This window comes from Taudactylus pleione, unplaced genomic scaffold (genome assembly GCF_031769625.1).
Source record: "Taudactylus pleione unplaced genomic scaffold, aTauple2 ptg000360l, whole genome shotgun sequence".
NCBI classification, from domain to species: domain Eukaryota; kingdom Metazoa; phylum Chordata; class Amphibia; order Anura; family Myobatrachidae; genus Taudactylus; species Taudactylus pleione.
The window spans coordinates 2,372,975-2,393,226 of NW_028284761.1; the positions used below are offsets into that span (position 1 = coordinate 2,372,975).

At 42.5% G+C, this 20,252-nt stretch overlaps 1 protein-coding gene across 3 annotated transcripts in view; it reads left to right on the forward strand.

The window, feature by feature from the left end:
* The window catches only part of TRPS1 (transcriptional repressor GATA binding 1), a 305,578-nt gene that overhangs the window by 145,081 nt on the left and 140,245 nt on the right, over nt 1-20,252 (forward strand). For all 3 annotated transcript variants that reach the window (XM_088444375.1, XM_088444377.1, XM_088444376.1), the window contains one exon: nt 1,690-2,293. In XM_088444375.1, the coding sequence (XP_088300501.1) occupies nt 1,690-2,293 (604 nt within the window). The remainder of the gene's footprint in view (nt 1-1,689; nt 2,294-20,252) is intronic.

A 20,252-nucleotide genomic window follows, 5' to 3' on the forward strand; every position in this document is an offset into this window, starting at 1 on the left:
GTCAAAACATGAAAATTCTGTCAATGTCCCAATATTTATGCAACTGTGTGTGTGCGTGTGTGTGTGTGTGTGTGTGTGTGTGTGTATATATATATATATATATATATATATATATATATATATAATGTCAAGGTGAGTTTTATTCACTTAATATAAGATTTTGCATTTTCACAATTCTCGGAGTGCCGCTGGTTATACTATTTCCTATCTACATCAACAGTGCATCCCGGGGGCACCCGAGTACGATTACTCCTTTGCTATAATGAGTGCCGGGCTGATGCAGGCGGGTCGATGCTGGCCCAGTGCGCATGCGCACGACGGAGGTGGCTCCGTCGTGCCTACCGTCTAGGGCCGGCCACACTGACATCACAAGTGATGTCAGTGGGAGTGCTCTTGGCTCTGATAGAGCCAAAAGCACTCCAGGGCTTGCGGCAACGAGACCCTACCACAAGGGTCTCATTGCAAGCCCGATGGTCGCGATGGTCTTGACCATCGCGACCATCTTCCTGGCCGCTCGCTATTGCTGTGGGTGGTCAGCTATACGAGTGGCCAGGAGGCCGCTCTAAAAACTAAGAGGGACGGCCCTGATTCAGAGCGAGCGCTCTGTCAGAGTGTCCGGCTCTGAATCAGGGCCTTAATTTGTGTTGTCACCCCTCACTTTCAAACACTCTCACAATGTAAAACATTTCTTATACTTGTTCTTATGTTACTATAGAAACTATAAAGATATTAATCATCACCACCCTGCTTCGTTGACTAGTTGACCCCTTAACCAACTTGCAATGTGGCTGCTAGGCTTCCTAAATAAAAGAATCCTTTCTATGGATCTTGCCAGGTTCAATTGAAAATGATCCCATCGTTAAAGATTTCTGTGCCGCCAACTGCTTATTTTGTGTATCTTTACTTTCGAAGCAGCGTCCCCTGATTTACCATGGACTGTTTTCTATCATCATCCTGTACTACCACTTTGCAGTCCGGCCAGTATTTTTTACTTCTATGCTGCAACCAGGCAGAAAGATCGTGGGCACAGTGGGTGAGGCTACTCTGGGTCCTAGAGTTGTGGTGGGGTCCATCATTTTTGGGCTGCACTCATGGTCCCTCTCTCATTCTGCTGTCCCTTCACCTTTTCCTGAGAACCTCCACACTTCACCTGAGGCTCTCTTAGCAGAGAAGAAGGCCTCCTGTGTCTGGTGGAAGATGCATGCTTAGCAGATCTGGAGAGCAGAGTTGGGGACTCCAGGAGGCTACAGTGCCATCCCAGGGCCTCCACACAAATTTTGCTATGGAGCATGGCGATGTACTGTTCCGCAACTGGATGCAATTATACTGTAGAGTGTCTTTATTATTTTCCAAATTTCCTCAAACCTTCAGGTAAACACATTTCCTGCAGCTCTTTCAACTATACCTGTTAAGGGTTTCAAACTATATTTCTGAGAACGAAGTAGCACAGAGATCGTTGACATACTTTGATATATCATTTGAGGAAGTTATTTTCTTTCCCCAGTTATGACTACTGTGACTATCAGTAAATGTGACCACACGGAGATCCAGTGTCAACCAGAACATAGTTCCTCCCATTCGTTGTCTAGGATTAGTCCCCATTGTAATAATTTTATTAAAACTTTGACAGCAAGTTACATCTCATGTAGTCTCATTCTCTTTTCATTTATTGATTTTTTTTTATATTAGGAGGGCGCATAACTGCTACAAATGTCGACAGTGCAGTTTTACAGCGGCCGACACTCAAGCGCTTTTGGATCACTTCAACTCTGCGCATTGTCAGGAGTTTGAAATCACTACATCAAATGGTGGGGAGCTCCACGGTGTACCTTCTATCAAGGAAGAGCCAAAAACTGAGATGAAAGTGTACAACCTTGTCACCCCGGATTCCAAAATGGGAGAAGCCATATATGAAAGCACTGTGAAGAAGGAGAAGCTCGATGACAAGGAGGCCCTCAGGGAGAAAGCTTGGTCTGATGGGTCAGTCGATGACCTCCGTGGTGTTGCCTGGAGAGGATCAGACATTTTGAGAACAAGTCCATCCTATACACAAATAGGATTGGGCCTTTTAACCACCGTGTCGGTCAACCAGGAACAGCAGAAGTCTTCAAGAGATAGTCCAAATGTTGAAGCAGCACATCTAGCAAGACCTCTTTATGGCTTGTCTGTAGACGCTAAGGGATTTCCAGGTGTGGCAGCAGGAGCAAGTGGAGAAAAATCGGGGCAGCTTACACCACAGTACCCTAGTATGGGAGACAGCAAGTCCAAGGATGAATCACAGTCACTACTACGGGTAAGTCCACATTTTTATGCAACTTTGATGTCTGTGGATCAGCACCATTTCATACAGTAGCTCTTGCCATGGTATCCGTGGTGTTATATCCTATAAGGTATGCATAACGTGCTACTATATAAATTTACACAGCCATAATTCTACATGCAGAGGTTATATCAGGGCAATGCCTAGAAGTTGGTGCAGCCCTGCTCCAGAACCGACATGACTATTGCTCTAAGCGGTGTCAAGCCTCTTTCCAATGCCTTGCCTTCCAAGCAATACAGTGTGCCTCCACTGTTAAGTGTATGCAATTCCACCTTTCCACAGGATCATATCGCTCCACTGTTCCTGCAGTCTACCAGAATCAGGACAGTCAATGTCTCTCTCCCACTTTCAGCTTTGACTACCTGCTGCTGGTGTCTTTACACTCAGTTGCTGACTATATCCTGGAATGTTGAGACAATATTTGACTTAGAGATGGGTACTATTCACTTCCTGAAGAGCCAAACAATGAGTGAACACTCTAGGCTTCCCTCAATCCCTACCAGCCTTAAAATCACATCAATAATACCCACATTTAGCAAATAGACCTCCTTTCCCCAAATCATCCTGACATCACATTATTAGTATTGTCATTTAATAAATAGGCAATAAAAGTGGTTGGGAAAGGAAAATTGGGACAGCAAAAGATCATATGGGAATAATTTATTGTATCTTAAAATCACAAAATCTCATTGCATATACAAATTTGCAAATACGACAAAAATTAGGATTTATGGAAGTACTGAAGCAAGTAAAAGGCAAGTTACTTGCTCCCTGCAACACTTCTTAAAGTTAATAGCCATCCTCAACCATTGGGGTCATACATGTGCCCAACTGCCCACACCAGGTGCTCTGGTCCCTCAACCTTCTTTTTTTGTTTTTTTTGCTTTCATTTTACTTTACACTGTAAAATAAATTGTTTTAGTGGCCCCATGACATCATGGGTGCTGCCGACCTATTGGGACAATTCCCATGGCAAATTGCCCTGCCTTCAAGAACATCATGATGGCTCATTATGTTAAGTGTTATAGAAGGTGTCTATAGGGGATGTTATGCAATATAAAATCCTTCCACAGTTAGAATGCCAAACATTAAATGTATTATTAAAGTGCCTTCTGAAAATGTACCTAATTTTTTATAATGCTTTTAGGTGTAACCTTTGTAATATATTTGTTAGTGAAAACAGTTGAATTACTAGTTTAGATTAACAGGAAATAAAAGCCTTGCTGCGATCTAGGTGATAATAATCAGTTTGTTCTATGTGGTGTTTAGTTCAGAGATCATCGCCTTTTAGTGATGTAAATAGACCTTCTTCAGAAACCATTCTCTTCATGTCCTCAGTTGACACCTCCAGTGAATCATTTGATCTTATTTTTTTTTTATTGTATTAGAATTTCTAGCAACAAAAATAATGTATCATTTCACCAGAAAAAAAAGGATAATATAAAAGAACTCAAAAATGCAAAAATTAATAAATATTGGAGTTCCGAAAGCTTTTTTTTGTCCAACGCTGGTCTCCTGCACGTTTCTTTCTCTGGTTTGATTAAAACATACGTTTATATATCCTCCTACTGTACCTCTTACCTCTCCCCCCTTTGCATGTAGGAATCTTACAAAATGAGTACATAAGTTCATACAGGAGTTCTGCAAAATCACCACTGAGTATTTTTATGAAACAAAGTATAGAGAAGACCTTCGCTGGACCACTGAAGGCTTCAGGGACACCAGTGGTTTGTGAGATTGGCAGAATCCATTTGGTAAAACAGCAAGAAATCATAATAATTAAGTGTTGGTGGACTTATTCTTTCAAGAAGATTTTGCAGATAATTTTGAATAATATACGTGTTTTATACATTCCCATTCAAGTTTTTAGTTTTTTTTTATTATTTGTGTTTTTATTATCTTTGAAGGGTTTGTTGTATTTTTTGTGTGTTATATCAGCAGGGAGGTAGCAATTTTTTCACAAATAGCCTAAATAAAGAGAATATCAATATGGAAGCACTATGGTAAATATTTTCATATGAGAGCTATGGTCAAATATACACTGCTATTATGTCATAACCCTTTTTTATATCTTCTTTCGGCACTATCATATGGAAAGGATTATATTTGTAAATCTGTTTTTTTTTTCTTTTTTAATACTGAGGAAAATAGATTGGCATATGAATGTTTAGAGATTGGAGGGGAAAGTAACATTATATTGAGTAATTCATCTTTTGATGGCCTATGCATGTTTTACTGTCACAGCACATTAGGCTAGCCCCATGTTAAACCCTATGGGTGTATGTGACTGCATACATTTGTTGCTTAATAGCTACCACATGGTTCAGCTGGGTGATTCAGCCTTTGTCTACTTTTTTCCCATTAAATTTTAAGGACACTTGAATAGTGTACCAACTGTGTATCAAATAGTGCAGAACAGGTTGAGTTACCGCGCGCAAACCATGATTGATTTTTATAACACTTAATAAATGTACATTGATTATACACTCCAGGTCTGTCTGTTTCATACTTAGAAGAAAATGTTACTTCTAAAGGTAGCAGCAGGATCTAGGGGCCCATTTATCAACAGGTTTTAAAACTTGTTGCGTACGATAAATGGTGCTCAAGCCAATCGGCTCCCAACTGTCATTTTTCGAACAGATGACAGTTGGGAGCTGATTGGCTGGGGCACCATTATCACGTAGCGTATGATAAAGCTCTTTGATAAATATGCCCCCTCGTCTTTCTCTGATGATAACTGCTGTGTTGGATGAAGAGCTTGTTGCTCGAGTCTAGAGTTGACCACACACACACAGCAGTGTTGGCCACTTGACCTAATATTGTTGCATATTATACTGGCCTGTTTTGTAGTGGTGCCCTCCAGGATTCGTGGCATTACAATGTAGGCAGCTGGACTTGACGGTGCGAATCACCATGAATCATGTCATCAAGCACCAAGATGGCCCACTTCACTGTGGAAGTGGACAGTATCCGTTTAGGTTGTCTACTGTCAAATGCTGGAGTCAACCTGTAGGCAAGCAGATGGTCACCCCAAAACTATTGTAATGCAGGATAATAATCCTTTGTATGTCTTCAGACACACTAACAGGTCTTCATCTCTGCTGGAAGTGATCTGGACACTCGGCTTGAGCACTAAATGACAAGATCATGTCCTATTCGGCCACATACTTACAGTATGTAACCCAACAAGAACAAACGTATACCTGTTGCTCTGGCCTTGAGGAGAGAGGTATTGTTGGCCATTATGTGACCAAAATAGTTTTTTGAATACATAATTGGCTACTGAAGTACAATTTCAATAAGTACAACTATATTCTTCTATATTTTGCTTTTGGTTTTACACTGGTAGCATATCTCCAGAATCACTGGCATTTCCCCCCCTGGCACTGCCACATCCTGGTTTCCAAATCACTTTGACCACTTTTTCTCCTGGCTATTCTTTAATTCTTCCAACAGTGTTGTGTGAATGTCCTTTATTCATTCACTCATCGTTCCCATAACCACTATTACTCCCTTTATTACAATTTTATCCTTAAAGTGCCCTTGTCTTCCAACACAGTGTAGAGCAGTCCTTTTGTGAGCTGAACCAATATCCACAAGAATTCGGACTTTCAATTCACTAGGACCTAGTTTGATTGTTTTTTTCTTCAGCCCACAAAATGTTTCTAACAAATGAACTTATTTATCTGTTAAGGTTCATTGATATTCATTATCTTACAGTTGCACGTAGTTGTCTAGGACATCCCTGCCCGAAGGTATGCACTAATCTCTAATTATGTTAATTATTCTAAAAAAAATGTATATATATACGTACGTATTTATATTAAAATGGGTGTAGGAATCCTTGGCAGCTAAAACCATTATTTGGGTGTGTGACAAGAAACCATGATGAAGTGAGTCAAAAAATTGTTTAAAAAAAAAAAAAAAAAGAGAAAACCCTTAAGGAGAATGGTGAATCAGATTGTAAACAAAGAGAATGTTGAGGCAACCCTTTACGCCTTAAGGCTTTTCAGTAAACACATGGTAATACAGAGGTTGCTAGGTTTTCCCTTGGCTTAGATAAGGAGTTAATATGCTAATCTAGAAATAGAAACGCGTCACGCAATACACTGAAGAACTTTAATGAGATACAAAAAGTACTTTTGTTTTTGTTTATCCCTTATATCACTGGGAAAGGGTTTGCCCGGGAATGATGTGTACTTTATCATCCTCCACGAACTGCCTCACTCATGACGTAGTTGCCTACTGTCCCGGAATGTCCAGGAGACTCCTGAATTAGGGGGGAGACCTTTGACTAACCCATGTCTTTAGTTAGGTATCCACCCACCTTGTGCCCCTTTGGTGGGCTTCCCCTTGGCCCCAGTCCTTAAGCTTCTAAATGCAGTTGCTGGTTCTGCAGTGCCAACAGGTAGAAGAGGAATGTGCTGTAAGTGCTGGCTGGACTCAACCAACCTTACTGTTGAAACCATGAAGCTATTTTTGTGTGATAAACAGGGTTCCGGAATGATCCAGACAACAGTTTGTGAGCAATCGTATATTATTTAATGAGGCAAAGTTTGGTTCTCACTCCCAGTTTTCTCTCCAGAGGGTATAGCAAAAGCAACAAGGGTGGACAACCTCTTTAACGTGCGACCTCCCGAAATGTGCCTAGATGCCTACACTGTGTAATATTATTATACAACATTTTTATTTTTGCAGCATTCTTTTCAGACTGGAAGTAGAAAGTCATTTATAGAGTCTATAACCTCCCCCCTCTACCTTTCATGTGTAAGCCGTCTTCTTAAAAGTTCTTTTATTTGAAATGTGCTGGAGATTTACCATCAATATCGAGCAGTTTTCACCTGTCTGAAAGAATACCATTATCCACATTAACGACTTAAAGCTACTTAATTAGGTGTGGCCTGCTACTTAGGTAGTGCCGGTCAGATTATTTTCTTTCAACAAAGTAATGAAAGTTTGTATGTCTGTAAAACAATGGTACGCCTAACTTATTAATTACATTTCTTGATAACATAATGTTCGTATATATATATATAAGTGTATGTATAAATATAAAATATAGACGATTGCCTGATGGCCCGGTCGTGAAGGTATATTATCATCAAGCCCCAGTAAACATATAGTATTTAGCATTGATTCTGTTAGTTGGCCTCGGGTTCTATTGACAAAAGCACCGTCATTGGAGCGTTTTTATATATACAGTATATCGCCTGTGTTTGTGTGGGATTTCTTCAAGGACTCCTGTTTCATGCCACAGTCCTAATTAATTGGCTTCTACCTAATTACTCTATTTTGTTTAAAATTACTCTATATAAAATTTCAACTGTAAGTTCCACTGGGGCCTGCATTAATCTAGTCCTTTTTTTAATGTATTCTGTTTTGGCGGGTATTTAAGTATTTTCCCTATAACTCTATTGGGGGGATTTATCAAAGCTTGGAGAGAGTTAAAGTGGGGAGAGCTAAAATAATAACCAATTAGCTTGTAACTGCTACTTTACAGGCTGCGGGTACTGAACAGCAATATGAGGTCAAAACTCCGAAAGCTGCCGTTTTGACCTCTAACTAGGGGACATGGCGCCCGGTGCAGGTTACAATCACTGTGAATTATAGCAATGCCCGAATCACTTTATCGCTCTCTGCTTTGATAAAAATGGGGATAGTTCTTAATCGGGCTTCGACCCAAGGCCAGGACTCCCTGTGGTAAGATTGTACAGTTGCTGATAGGGCCTGAACCTACTGCACTAGACACATTTTTGCTGTTTTTTTCTAACTAGGCATTTGTAACTACTGTATAAACCTTATTTTGCAACCAAGCCACAAAGAGGAGGAAAACCTGAGTTTTGCCAACGCAATGGAGAATGTTTTCTATTTTTTTGGTCTTTGCTATTTTAAAATGCGTTTAATTTAAGGCATAACTTGAAATACTTTTTTATTTTTTTTTACCTCCCTCCAAAATAGAAACTGCACCTAAATATAGTAATGGATACCCTGTGCTTTGCAAACTATTATACGTGTACTTCATAGGCAGGCTACTATTTTCTTCTGAATATAAAAGACCTAACCAATCCCATATGTTTCTCTTAAAATTTTATTTTCGGCTGCAGATTTGTAAAACAAACACATAATGGCAGAATATGAGAATGTGTTAAAGTTGTTGACTCTCCTTGCCCGAAATATATTAAAATATACTCAAGAAACGCAGACTGTCTGCACGTTTGTGCTTTTTTTCCCCCTGGGGTTAGCCAAACGACGAAAGGATTTGGAAAGCAACCTGCTCTCTGTTTGTGTCTGCTCACTGGTCATGTTGTCATACCTTCCAATTATGCCGATTTAGACAGGGCGGACCCGATTTTTTTGTCCCTCTGTCCCTTCTGGGGACATGCATGCTCCACATTGGGAAAGATCAGAAGACAGTCTGATTCCCCACAGCAGTGAACAGGTGCTGTGAGCACAGTGAAACGCTCTTCGAATGGGAGGTGGCTTATGTGCATCTTGGTGCTCCATTGTGATGTGGCCACACCCCCTGTTTCCAATCATGGGTGTGAAATTTTGGGAGCTATGTAAAAGCAAATGTACAGATGTGTCCTCATACATTTAGCCTTCTTGCACGTTAAACGACCCTTCTAGTCTCGCCATACCGTGGCATGACTCTGTAGCGTGGAGCGTTTTTTTTCCGTGCAACTTTTTACCTTCAAATGCGTCTTGTTTGCACATTGATGCAAACTGAACGCACGAGCAGCTTCTGCTGATTAAAATGATATGCGGCATGCCTATATACTGTGTGTGACTGCATTTGTATCTGCATGAGAAATGCTACGTTAGTGTCACAGCCGCGGACAGTGTAATGCAGCATTTCACATGCAGATACACCCGCAGTCACACACAGAACATAGGCATGCTGCATATCATTTTAATCAGCAGAAGATGCTTGTACGTTCTGTCAGCAAAACATGCGAATAAGACGCATTTGAAGGTAAAAAGTTGCACGAAAAGACGCTCTGCGCTACCAAGTTACACGGCTCTCACGCATTATGTGTAACGCTACTTGTAGCACACGGAGGATAAATGTATTTGGAGACATCTATAAATTTACATTTATGTGTGATGCCGTGTGTCTCCCGTGCAACTACGACTATGTGTGCACTCTATCTGGGGACATGTGCAAAAAAAAAAAAATGGCTTCACTGCGTCCAACATCAGCATTACGTGCGACACAGAATCACGCCCGAATAGAGTGGACCACCAATGCTATTAATGATGAATATGCTGAGACGGGACCCGTGCTCAGAATTATTATATATTTATGTCACTGATTCCTACCTGAGCTGCATGTGACAAATTTCCTGCAAATTGTAGAGTAAAAAACCATTCACTAGAAATCTGTTGGCTGTAAATGTGCTTATATATCTTCCTGCTCAAGTAAAGCGCCACTTCTTAAATGCATAATATTTAAATTTTATTGGTAAATAAATAATTAATTTGATTGCTCTATGGAAGCTCTGAATTAAACACTTCAGCAGTACAAGTTTTTATTTTTTTATTTTTTTTTTTCAAAGAGCCATCATTCTGCTTGCCGAAACTGGCCTGCTTCATGTTAATCTATTTGCCTTAGGATATTCATCGACTTTCATGTAGATCCCAGCCAATTAAAAAAATAACAGACACTAAACAAAAGGAGATTATTCATCTATGCACCATTTTTTTTTTCTTTTTGTTTTTTTTGCTCTTTTAAGGTAAGGTACAATCCTTCGTAATACTGTTTTAAGGATATAGTTGTTGTTTTCCTAAAAAGTGGGCGTAAATTATACAGGATGTATGAAACGACTGCTAATGATGCATCGGGGATTGCAGGAAGGCACATTGCGGCAGAGCTGTATCAGCCATTGGCTGCCGCCTAGCGCCCATTGTTCAGTGAGGGTCCCACCACTGGTGACCCGCACCCATTGGGGTCTTAATCAGTCTCCGCATTTCGGATCTTCTGTTGATGGCGTTATAATCACAAAACTCTGTACGATCTTCCCTATCCTCATATTGGGATCAATCCAATTAGGTGTGAATTGCGAGTAGCAAGTTTGTTTCCTGAAACACGCAGACTTCACGTATCCTATATGTTCAGACAAACAAATAGGATTGGTCGGCCGAAAACACATAGGATCCGTGATAAGTTCACGGACCTATGTGTTTTTGCCATCGCAGCGGGTAAAACACAGCACTTTCGGGTATTATTTTTCTGGACACATCAGGTATTGAAAAAAAATACATGATAAGTGCCGGCATCAGGCCGGCTTTAGGGGCTAATTGGATAACCTTGGGGGATCCATTAGTGGCCGAATAATGTTAGGGGCTAATTGGATACCGCCCTTTGTGTGGGTTCTCTAAATGCATTGGGGGTTATCACAGTCACCATACCATACTTTCCAACTCTCCCTGAAATCGTAGCAATCTCCCTGACTCCTGAAGAGTCTAACAATCTCCCTGATTGCACCTTACCCCCATTATGTAGCTGTTATATATTAAAAAAAACGTAGATATATACATTCAAATGGGATCTTTTGTATTATTTCCCTGCATTGGGTATAAGGCACAATGATCCCTATGGCTACATTCATTTTCTGAAAAGTATCAGTGTGTTTTCATCAACAAGTAGATCTTACTAACTGCTTTGGGTCTCATATACATGTGGATGTAAGTCAGGTTGATGACACGCCTCCCAGATGTAGCAGTACACGCCCACTTTACCACGCGCTCATCATGTTACTTTCACAATCTCCCTGAAATTCTTTTTCAAAGTAGGCAAGTATACATCATACTGACTTGCTTCCTGTGGTACAGTATTGTTAAAATAAATAAATATATATATATATAATATTTCTTGTTTTCTTGACCTGCTGGTACAAGGAGTTAAAGAAACTCTCCCAAACAGTAAAGAAACCCTCCATTCTAAACCCCATTGGGAGTCCATGTTTAATATATTGTAATATTTATTTGCTTTTATTATTTAATTATATTAAATTAATAAAAATTTTAACACTCCTTAAGTTAAAAATGTTGCCTTTGAATTTGCCTTTAACACTGATACTGCTTCGGACAATGGCCCTGATTCAGACCCACTCGCGAGCGGCTGTCCGCTCGCAAGTGGGTCGATGTTCTGCACTGAGCATGCGCACGACGGATGGAGCTCCGTCGTGCGCATGCGCCAGACGCGAAGAGCGAGGGATTTTCCTTCGCTCGTAGTGTCTCTTCAAAGGGGGCGTGCTGTCGATGTTGACTGACAGCACGCCCCCTTTGGTGGGCGTGCCGGGGGCGTGCCTCCCTGACGGGGGCGTTCCCACGGGAACGCCTCCCGTCAGAAGCCAGCCCACTGACATCACTAGTGATGTCAGTGGGAGTGATTTTGGCTCTGATAGAGCCAAAATCACTCCGGAGCTTGCGGTTGAAAACCTCAACCGCAGGCTCCGGCTCGCAGTTTCGATGATCACGACCATCGCGGCCATCAAAATGCACGCTCGTATAGGCTGTGGGTGGTGACCCACAGCTATACGAGCGTCCAGGAGGACGTTCCATTTTCATGGAGGGCGGCCCTCATTCAGAGCGTTCGCTCTGCTCAGAGCGTACGGCTCTGAATGAGGGCCAATGTTTTTTTTTTTTTACTTTTTCACAGTTGAGGGTTTTTTCACCTTTGTCATTAATTTATTTATTCAAACCTTTTATTATTTAAAATATGCCATTAGTGTGCTTAAATTTCTTCTTCAGTCGTGGCATATAACATTTTCCCCAAATATCCGAACAAATGTGGTTTTTTTTTCGAATTGAAAGAAAGTAACTAAAAGTGCAAAATGGACTTTATTTTTGCTATGAACAGCAGACAGAATATTCTAAAGAGTGGGACATAGTTTGACACACGTGTGACCCCAGGTCTGTTGGTGCCAGGATGGGTAAGACAGAGGGCTTTAATCCCCCATCCCCCACTCATAATTTTTTTCTGTAGTGTAGGTAAACCTGGCGCTCGTTGTGCATGAAGTGCCACCTCCTTGTCAACTTCCCACCTGTAGTAATTTCCGGTGGGCATATGGTGAGTAAAAAAATATATATACCTGAAGCGCTGCAGTCTTGAGGTATATAAACTCAAAGTAGCGCATACTCAGCAGGGTATTACAAATATGTGCGAACACAGTAATTAAACAAGACGGTATCCATAAGCAGACACAGAGGGATGATGCTCCACTGGGACAGGGGCTGATGTGAATGGCCAAATATTCTCTGTAAATCACTGTGGAATGTACGTGCGCTATATCATTAGCTGTTATTGATAAATAAAAAAGGCTCTGCTTCAGATTCCATTCTATAAAATAATAGGGTTTTGATGTTTGAGATTACGTTCCACATCCTGATTGCAATGGGTAAAAAATTCTTACTGGGGCAATATGCTCTAGTCACACCTCAACGTCAGAGGCCTGAGAGGTGCAAGCAAAAATGAGCACTAACTGCTGCCTTGGGGCTGCATGTGAGTCTCTAATTGAGTAGCTATAGGTATTTTACCTGGGAGAGGGGTTTACATGACATAACTCTCGGGTAGACTAATCTGCCCCAAATGAGCTGGATGAGAGCTACTGACCTTTGCTACAGAGTGGAGCATTGGAGTTTGGAGATCTTTTGAGACAAGAGAAGAGTGTCCCCCACACACGGACCGATATAGCAGCCAATCCGATGGCTTTGACCGATATCGTCGCTATTATCGTTTCGTGCGTTGGCGTGATATCATCCGCTGTGCGCTCCTGTGGGGTCGTCCGTCACTCCTCCAGATCTTTGTGCATGTTCAATATATCTGGGGGATCGACAAACGATCCCATGCAGCGCTATGCGGGTGGGGGTTGCCAGCATATCGGGCGGTGGCCCACCGCATCGCTCCATGTGTGTGGGGACCGCCCGATATGTCGGCCATCGGATCGGCACTCGCAATGCAAGGTGCTTATCGCACCGTGTATGGGGCCATTAAGAGATGTATGTTGGGGTGGTATTGTTAATAGCCAAGTATGTTAGTAGAAGTATTTTATTTTTGGATACAGTAAAGATCTGTCTGGAAATTATAATTCTTAGAGGACCCATGTCTCAGTAGTGATAGAATAGGTGGACAGTTATCCCAGGTGCACAAGTATTTGGTGTACAATGATGCACGTCTAGGGTGGGATTAAGAGTTAAAAGCCTTTGGTAAATAAGGTGCTCCATTTACTCTCTGTTCCAGCCTGTGTCGCAGCAGCCTTTGTCTATGATAGATAATGTTCTCTTTCTTACATTAAGAGGTTTCCTTGGTGAAAAATTGCCCTGCCTAATTATATTGTGTGTGTGCTTCATAGTGATAACTCACGGGAATAGTGTTGCCAACAAGACATGGGACTTGTCAAAACATTTTATTTAGGAGAAAAGAAGTAACCTAATAATACCTATATATTTACAATAATCATCTTTTTTTTTGTTTGCCTAATGGAGTGAATATAACAAAACACAGTTTATAGGTGAAATCACATTTTATCTACATTCATTACAGCTTGCCTGGGTCATGTTTGTTTCTCAGTGCATTCATGGATGTGCTACAGAAACTCTGTTCATTTCATGACATGAATTTAAATAGTAGTGATTATCCAGCGGTCAAAGGCATGTAGTTACTAGACCGCCGGACAATATGCTGCTGGTCTAAATGCCGACGGTTCAAGCCTGACACGGGACTTAAGAAAGGTGTCAAAATACCGATGCCTATCTTAATCCCGACGCCGGAATCCTCTACAGACGCCATCCGGAACGAGGTAAGTCTGGGCTGTCTTAGGAGTTTGCCGAGGGGGGAGGGTTAGGTTTAGGCACCCCCAGGGGGGACTTAGGGCTAGGCACCCCCCCAGGAGGGTTTGGGTTAGGCTAGTGGTGGGTTAGGCACCACTGGGGGGAGGTTAGGGTTAGGTACCCCTTTGGAGGGTTAGGTTTAGGGTGTGGGAAGGGGGGGTTAGTTTAGGCACCCCTGGGGGGACTTAGGGTTAGGTTTTACAACTGCCATTAACCACTGGTGCATACACATACATTATATGTGTTACACACACCACATTTGGGATAGGCAAATGGCGCAGAACAGCGACCCCAAAAGCAAAGGTATCGCACTGCACTATTAGGGTTTCCGAAATCCAGTCCTCATGGCACTCTAACAGTCCATGTTTTCCAGTTTTCCTCACAGAATCACAAGTTAAATAATCAGTGCCACCTGTGGATCTTTAAACTGTGTCAGTCAGTAATGAGTACACCTGTGCTGCAGCAAGGACGTCTGGAAAACATGCACTGGTAGGGTTCCCCGAGGATTGGATGTGGGAAACACTGTACTGGATTATACCACTATAACCCTCTTTAATCCGTTTTAGTGCAGAGGTACTTAGCCACCAAGGTTGCAATCGAAGCAAACATGACATGATCTAGTGTTCATTCTAGCACCCTGCACCTGTCACAACCTGTGCAGATCCTCTGACCTGCCTGGGGTGTCGCTCCCTGCTCTCTCTAGCACACTCAGCTGATGCAAAAACTGCTGAGATACAGACCAGAGTGTGCTAGAAGCACCAGAGCATAGAGCCACACCCCAGGCAGGTCAGAGGATCTGCACAGGTTGTGACAGGTGCAGGGTGCTAGCATTAACCCTAGCTCACCATCGGCTTAGCGTGGGACTCAGGGGGTCATTCAGACCCGGTCATTAGCGCCGATGCGCTCGGACCGGGTCGATTGCCCCCCACAGAGCCGGTGCCGTCGTGCGCATGCGTGAGACCCGCTATGACCGACAGCGCCGGTCGTAGCGGGTCTCGATTCAAAGGGGGCGAGCTGTTGATGTTGATTGACAGCTCGCCCCGTTTGGAAGGCGGGCCGGGGGGGTGGCAGCCCAAACGGGGGCGTTCCCATGGGAACGCCTACCGTTTGGGGGCGGCCCCACTGACATCACTAGCTCTCCGAGGCTTACGACAAGGGAGACCCTACCCTAGGGTCTCGTCGTAAGCCCCGTTGGTCGCGATGGTCTTGACCATCGCGACCATCACCTTAGGCGGTCGTAAGGCTGTGGGTGTTAACCCACCAGCCTTACCACCGCAAAGGAAAACGTCTTGCAAATTTAAGACGTCCTCCCCTCATTCAGACCGACCGCACGCTCTGTGTGACCGGCTCTGAATGAGGTCCTCAGTATCTGCCCACTTGTCTCTGATTTACATTTATTTTTAGCCTGTGTGCTAAATATTGTTCACCCTCCTCTCATCTTATTGTATACCGTACAATATCCGTGTCCTTGCTTGTCCCCTCACATTTCTATTTTGACGTTCATATAGTCACAAAAAATATAACTCTCTCACTTGCAATTGAAAAGACCTCTCTGGGCCAAAAGTCTGCTGTGACAAATGAGGGAACACATTTTTGAATTTTATCATTCTTCTGTTTTATGGGCTGGAACTGATGCAATTCTCGCAGTAGTCTTCTGAGGAACATTTCAGTGTTCCAGTCAAGTTAAAGATCACTTTGATACGTACCTTTTCATTCACCTTACTTTACAATTGGAGTTACAGACAGGAGAGAACATTTTTTTTTTCGTTCTTCACAATCATCCCTCCAAACTGTAAAGTTCCATGATGCAGGTGCCGTTATATTGCGGCTGGTCATTTTCCTATAGCAGGCGTGCATATGAGACTTTTTTTAATGACGTTTAGTCCGTGTGCTGTTTCTTAAGGGCATATTTTATTTCTATGGGTATAGATTAGCTTTTGCCTGGGATGGCTGAAAAATGCTACAGCAGTTGCTTATAATGACATTGGTTTTATAATGAATAGCAAGTTTAAATGTTTTTGATAGTTTGTGTACGCTCTAATTTTTTTTACTATACTTTTTGAATTTTAGAGGTTTTCATTTGCAGCCACATATTTTGCAGCCTTGCATGAGGTCACCACATCTTTCATGACCGAATTGGTCAGTGTCTAAAACATCTTGTGAGCTTTCACTTATAGCGTGATTGATAAAAGATTTTGGAGGGGGGGCTTTCATTTGTTACTGACTATTCACTGTAATGAAATATGCACCAATGTGCAGGGCCGTAACTAGACTTTTTGGTGCTCTGTGCCAGAAAGAGCATTGGTGCCCCCCTCATTTTTCAAAGGGACATAATGCATCCAAAAAAGGGGAATGGCCTCATGGGGAAGGGCCAGGGAAGAGATAGGGGAGGCCAGGAGATGCTGGGGATGAAATAAGAGGAAGCTACAAGTGAGAAGGATAATAAACAGAAATTTGACAGGCCCAAACAGCGCCCCCTGCCCTGTGGTGCCCTGTGCGATGGCACCGGTCACACTACCCTAGCTACGGCCCTGCCAATGTGTTGTGTACATTTCATAAAACGGATCCAGCTGCCAGTTACTCAAATTTCCCTTCACTTGGGAGAACTTCGGCAATACCTATTCTTGCTGTTCTCTGATTGGGATCGGTGCTTCCTGTAAAGTACATTCTAGAAATCTCTTATAGCAGGTTGTTGGTGTAAATCCTTATTGGCAAACCAGACAAAAAGGGCAAATTTATGATGAGTTGTGACCAACATATTCCATGTTTTAATCATAGCAGGGCTGTCTTAATAGCATTGTAGGCCCTGGGCAAAGCAATCCACAAGGGCCCCTACCCACCCATTCGTGGAAATAAAAATTTGAATGGTCAGTGGAATTAAACCTTTAGATTTATTGGTACTTTCAACAAAATCAACGTTTAAACATTAAATGATGTAAAGCGAGGATTACGGATTCCACATCCTTCTTCTCTTTTCCAGCTCGCAGTGCAGTTCCATTTCTGCATTGCAGCTGTGATTAATGTATGGTGGGGTTCCTGGGGGAAAGTGCCCCCTATGAAGTCTGGGAGGCAGGTAGAGAATGCTGCCTGGGTGTTTTGATTGTGTGGAATTCTCTTTCTCTGCCTGCCTCTCCGTCAGCTGCCCTATGCACGGAGCGAATGGTCACAGACTACATTTAGATGCCCCCCGGCCCATCCTACCCCTGCTTGAAGGCCCCAAGAATAGTGGGGCCCTGGACAACTGCCCAATGTGTACAGTTTTAATTTAAGAATGTGTCAATCCAAGAAATATAGAGCAAATCAAAAATAAAGAGTATCTGTTAAGGTTGCAGTAGCCATCAAGTTTTAAAGATTGAGTGGGAGCAGAAATGATGTAATTTGCCAATATTCATGAATATCAGTCACTCTGAGCCAGTGACTTATGAATATTGGTCACGCCTCATGAATATTCGTGTCACAAAATAAATATTGGTCACGTCTCATGAATATTGGTCCTGAAATGCTTCAGTGATGACACTGTTTTACCTGTTTAAGGTTGATCTCTCGCTTCAATTTTGGTTCCTTCCACATAATGGCTGCTTTCAGTGTGTGCTGATAACAGGCGCTCTGCAAGTTGTTTCGCTGTGACATCGTACAGGATGTCCCAACAATAGGCCAGTGGCAATCGCCAGTCAGACCGAAAAGAGAATAGCAAGCTATCAGTACTCTGTTTCATTATGAAATTAATTGGTAGAATGTGAGGTCAGTAATGATGTCGGAGGGAGACAAAGGTCCTCTCTATAGTCAACAAGTAAAGCAATCAGTACGGACAGGACACTAGTTTTCCTGCATCATTTATAACGGTACATTTCACATTTTCATTTGATGTAACTTTGAAGAATATTTAGTCTGTCTCTATAAATGCTTCATTTTATTCTAAATGGAAAATTGAGGAGATCAATAAAAGATAAAAGGTCATTGAATTGAATCCATTCTGTGGAGAAGTCTCATAAGAGTGTATTGATGACAAAGCCTGACAGCTAAAAACTCTGTTCTCAATCTAATTTCCCCATGTACCACGGTGAAAAATGAAGCATTGTCTGATTTCTGAAAGAACATTCATTTTTTAAGGATATCTCAGGGAAATAGTTCGGTATTAACCATATGTTCACGTGTAGGGAATAATTTCATCCCTCACTCACAAATGGCAGGCTTGGGGCGTTTATGGCAAGAATTTCTGTTTTAATATGTCGATTGGAATAATTTGCTCCCTCAATAGCCTCCTGCTTGGAGAATATTGGAAGGTCAGGAATAAAGGCACTAGTAAATGATTAGTCAAACCTCTTTCATAATTATAAATAATTCTAAATGTTTTCATGTCATTTCCCTCATTTTGGGGGAGATGTACTAAGCCTTGGGGGGTCTATTCAACATCACTTAATTTATACAAATGCAGTTAAAAATTAAGTTTCACCTTCTTATCTATGAGTTACTGTAAGTATCCGGGTCATTCATAATCACTGATATCTCCTGCTTACCTTTCAGCCTCGATCTTTCCTAGTGTCCCCATACACTAGGGCCGGCTCTAGGGGTGTTCGACCAGTGCGGTCAAACAGGGGCACCGCCCTCCCCAACATTCCGATTTCAGCAGGACAGTACTGTCCCGCTGTTCCACCCGTGGGCCGAAGTGGCCCGAAGGTGGTCAAATCGGGAGGCTGGGGACCCCTACCACGTGCGGCGGTGCCAGACCCCCGGAGTGTCATCCATTCACTGATGGGAGAGGGCTGGGGGAAGCCCAGCCAGTGACGGAGGGCTGGGATTTACCCCCAGCCTGACGTTTTTGGAGGGGGTGTGGCCTATTTAATGAGGCCACGCCCCCAATTCCGGTAGCGCAGCGGACTGGGCCGGCACAGGGTGCTCAGACCCCCGGAGCCGGCCCTGCCATACACTAGTATAGGGACCTAAATTTATCAAGCGCCAAAAATACAATATTTTCTGAGCTTGACTGCGGGAACATTCACCATCTTTAGATGTCGTTTGGATGCGCACCCTGCTCCTTCTCTATGGGAAGGAGTCCTGGGTTGCGAAGAGGGAACCATTCAGGTCCTTCTGCCGGATGCCGGGGGTTTCTGCGCCTGCCTATTTTCACTGATACAGAAATAGCAGTGAAAGGATTCGTGGAGACGGGTGATCCTTGCCGGAGCATTGATTTATTACTCCAGAGCTCGTGTTAAGATGGAATGTAAATGATCGGAGGCCAGGCAGCCCCGGATAATTTACATTCCATCTTACTGCGATAGGCCCCTTGGAGAGAGATAAAGTACCAACCAATCAGCTCCCAACTGCCAGTTTACAGACTAAGGGGGTCTATTTACTAAGCTGTGTTAGGATATAAAGTGAACGTTGATAAGGTACCAGCCAATCAGCTTCCAACTGCCATGTCACAGGCTGTGTTTGAAAAATGGCAGTTAGGAGCTGATTGGCTGGTACCTTATCACCGTTCACTTTATCTCCTAACACAGCTTAGTAAATAGACCCTTAAGGTACTCATTTATCAATTCGATGTATCATTCGCACCGAGTTATAAAACTTATTGAGTAAGATAAATGTTGCTGCAGCCATGCAACTCCCCACCGTCATTTTTCAAACAGATGACAGTTGGGAGCTGATTGGCTGGAGCACCATTTATCATTCGCAACGAGTTTGATCACTCATTGTGTGTATGATAACTCGCTTTGATAAATGGGGCCCGGTGTTTGAAAAATGACAGTTAGGAGCTGATTGGTTGGTATTTTATCTCTCTCCACTTTATCTCTCTAAAAGGCTTAGTACATTTACATGTTCCTATTTGTAAATCTTTGAGATAATGACATCTACAGAGAGATTATTTTTTTTTAAATTTCCCTCTATTGCAACAATTTGCACGCTCTTATCTTTTCACTCTTTGGAAAATCTGCCAAACCAATGTCGCATTGCCTATACCTGGTAATGGTGTTTCTTTGTTTTAAATTGCACGTCTTATTGTAAATTATATACCTACAATAATACATCTCTGAGGAGTTCTTCGACCTTATAAATATTCTGAAAGCATGTGGCTGTTCACTGTAATCCAGGTTTGTCT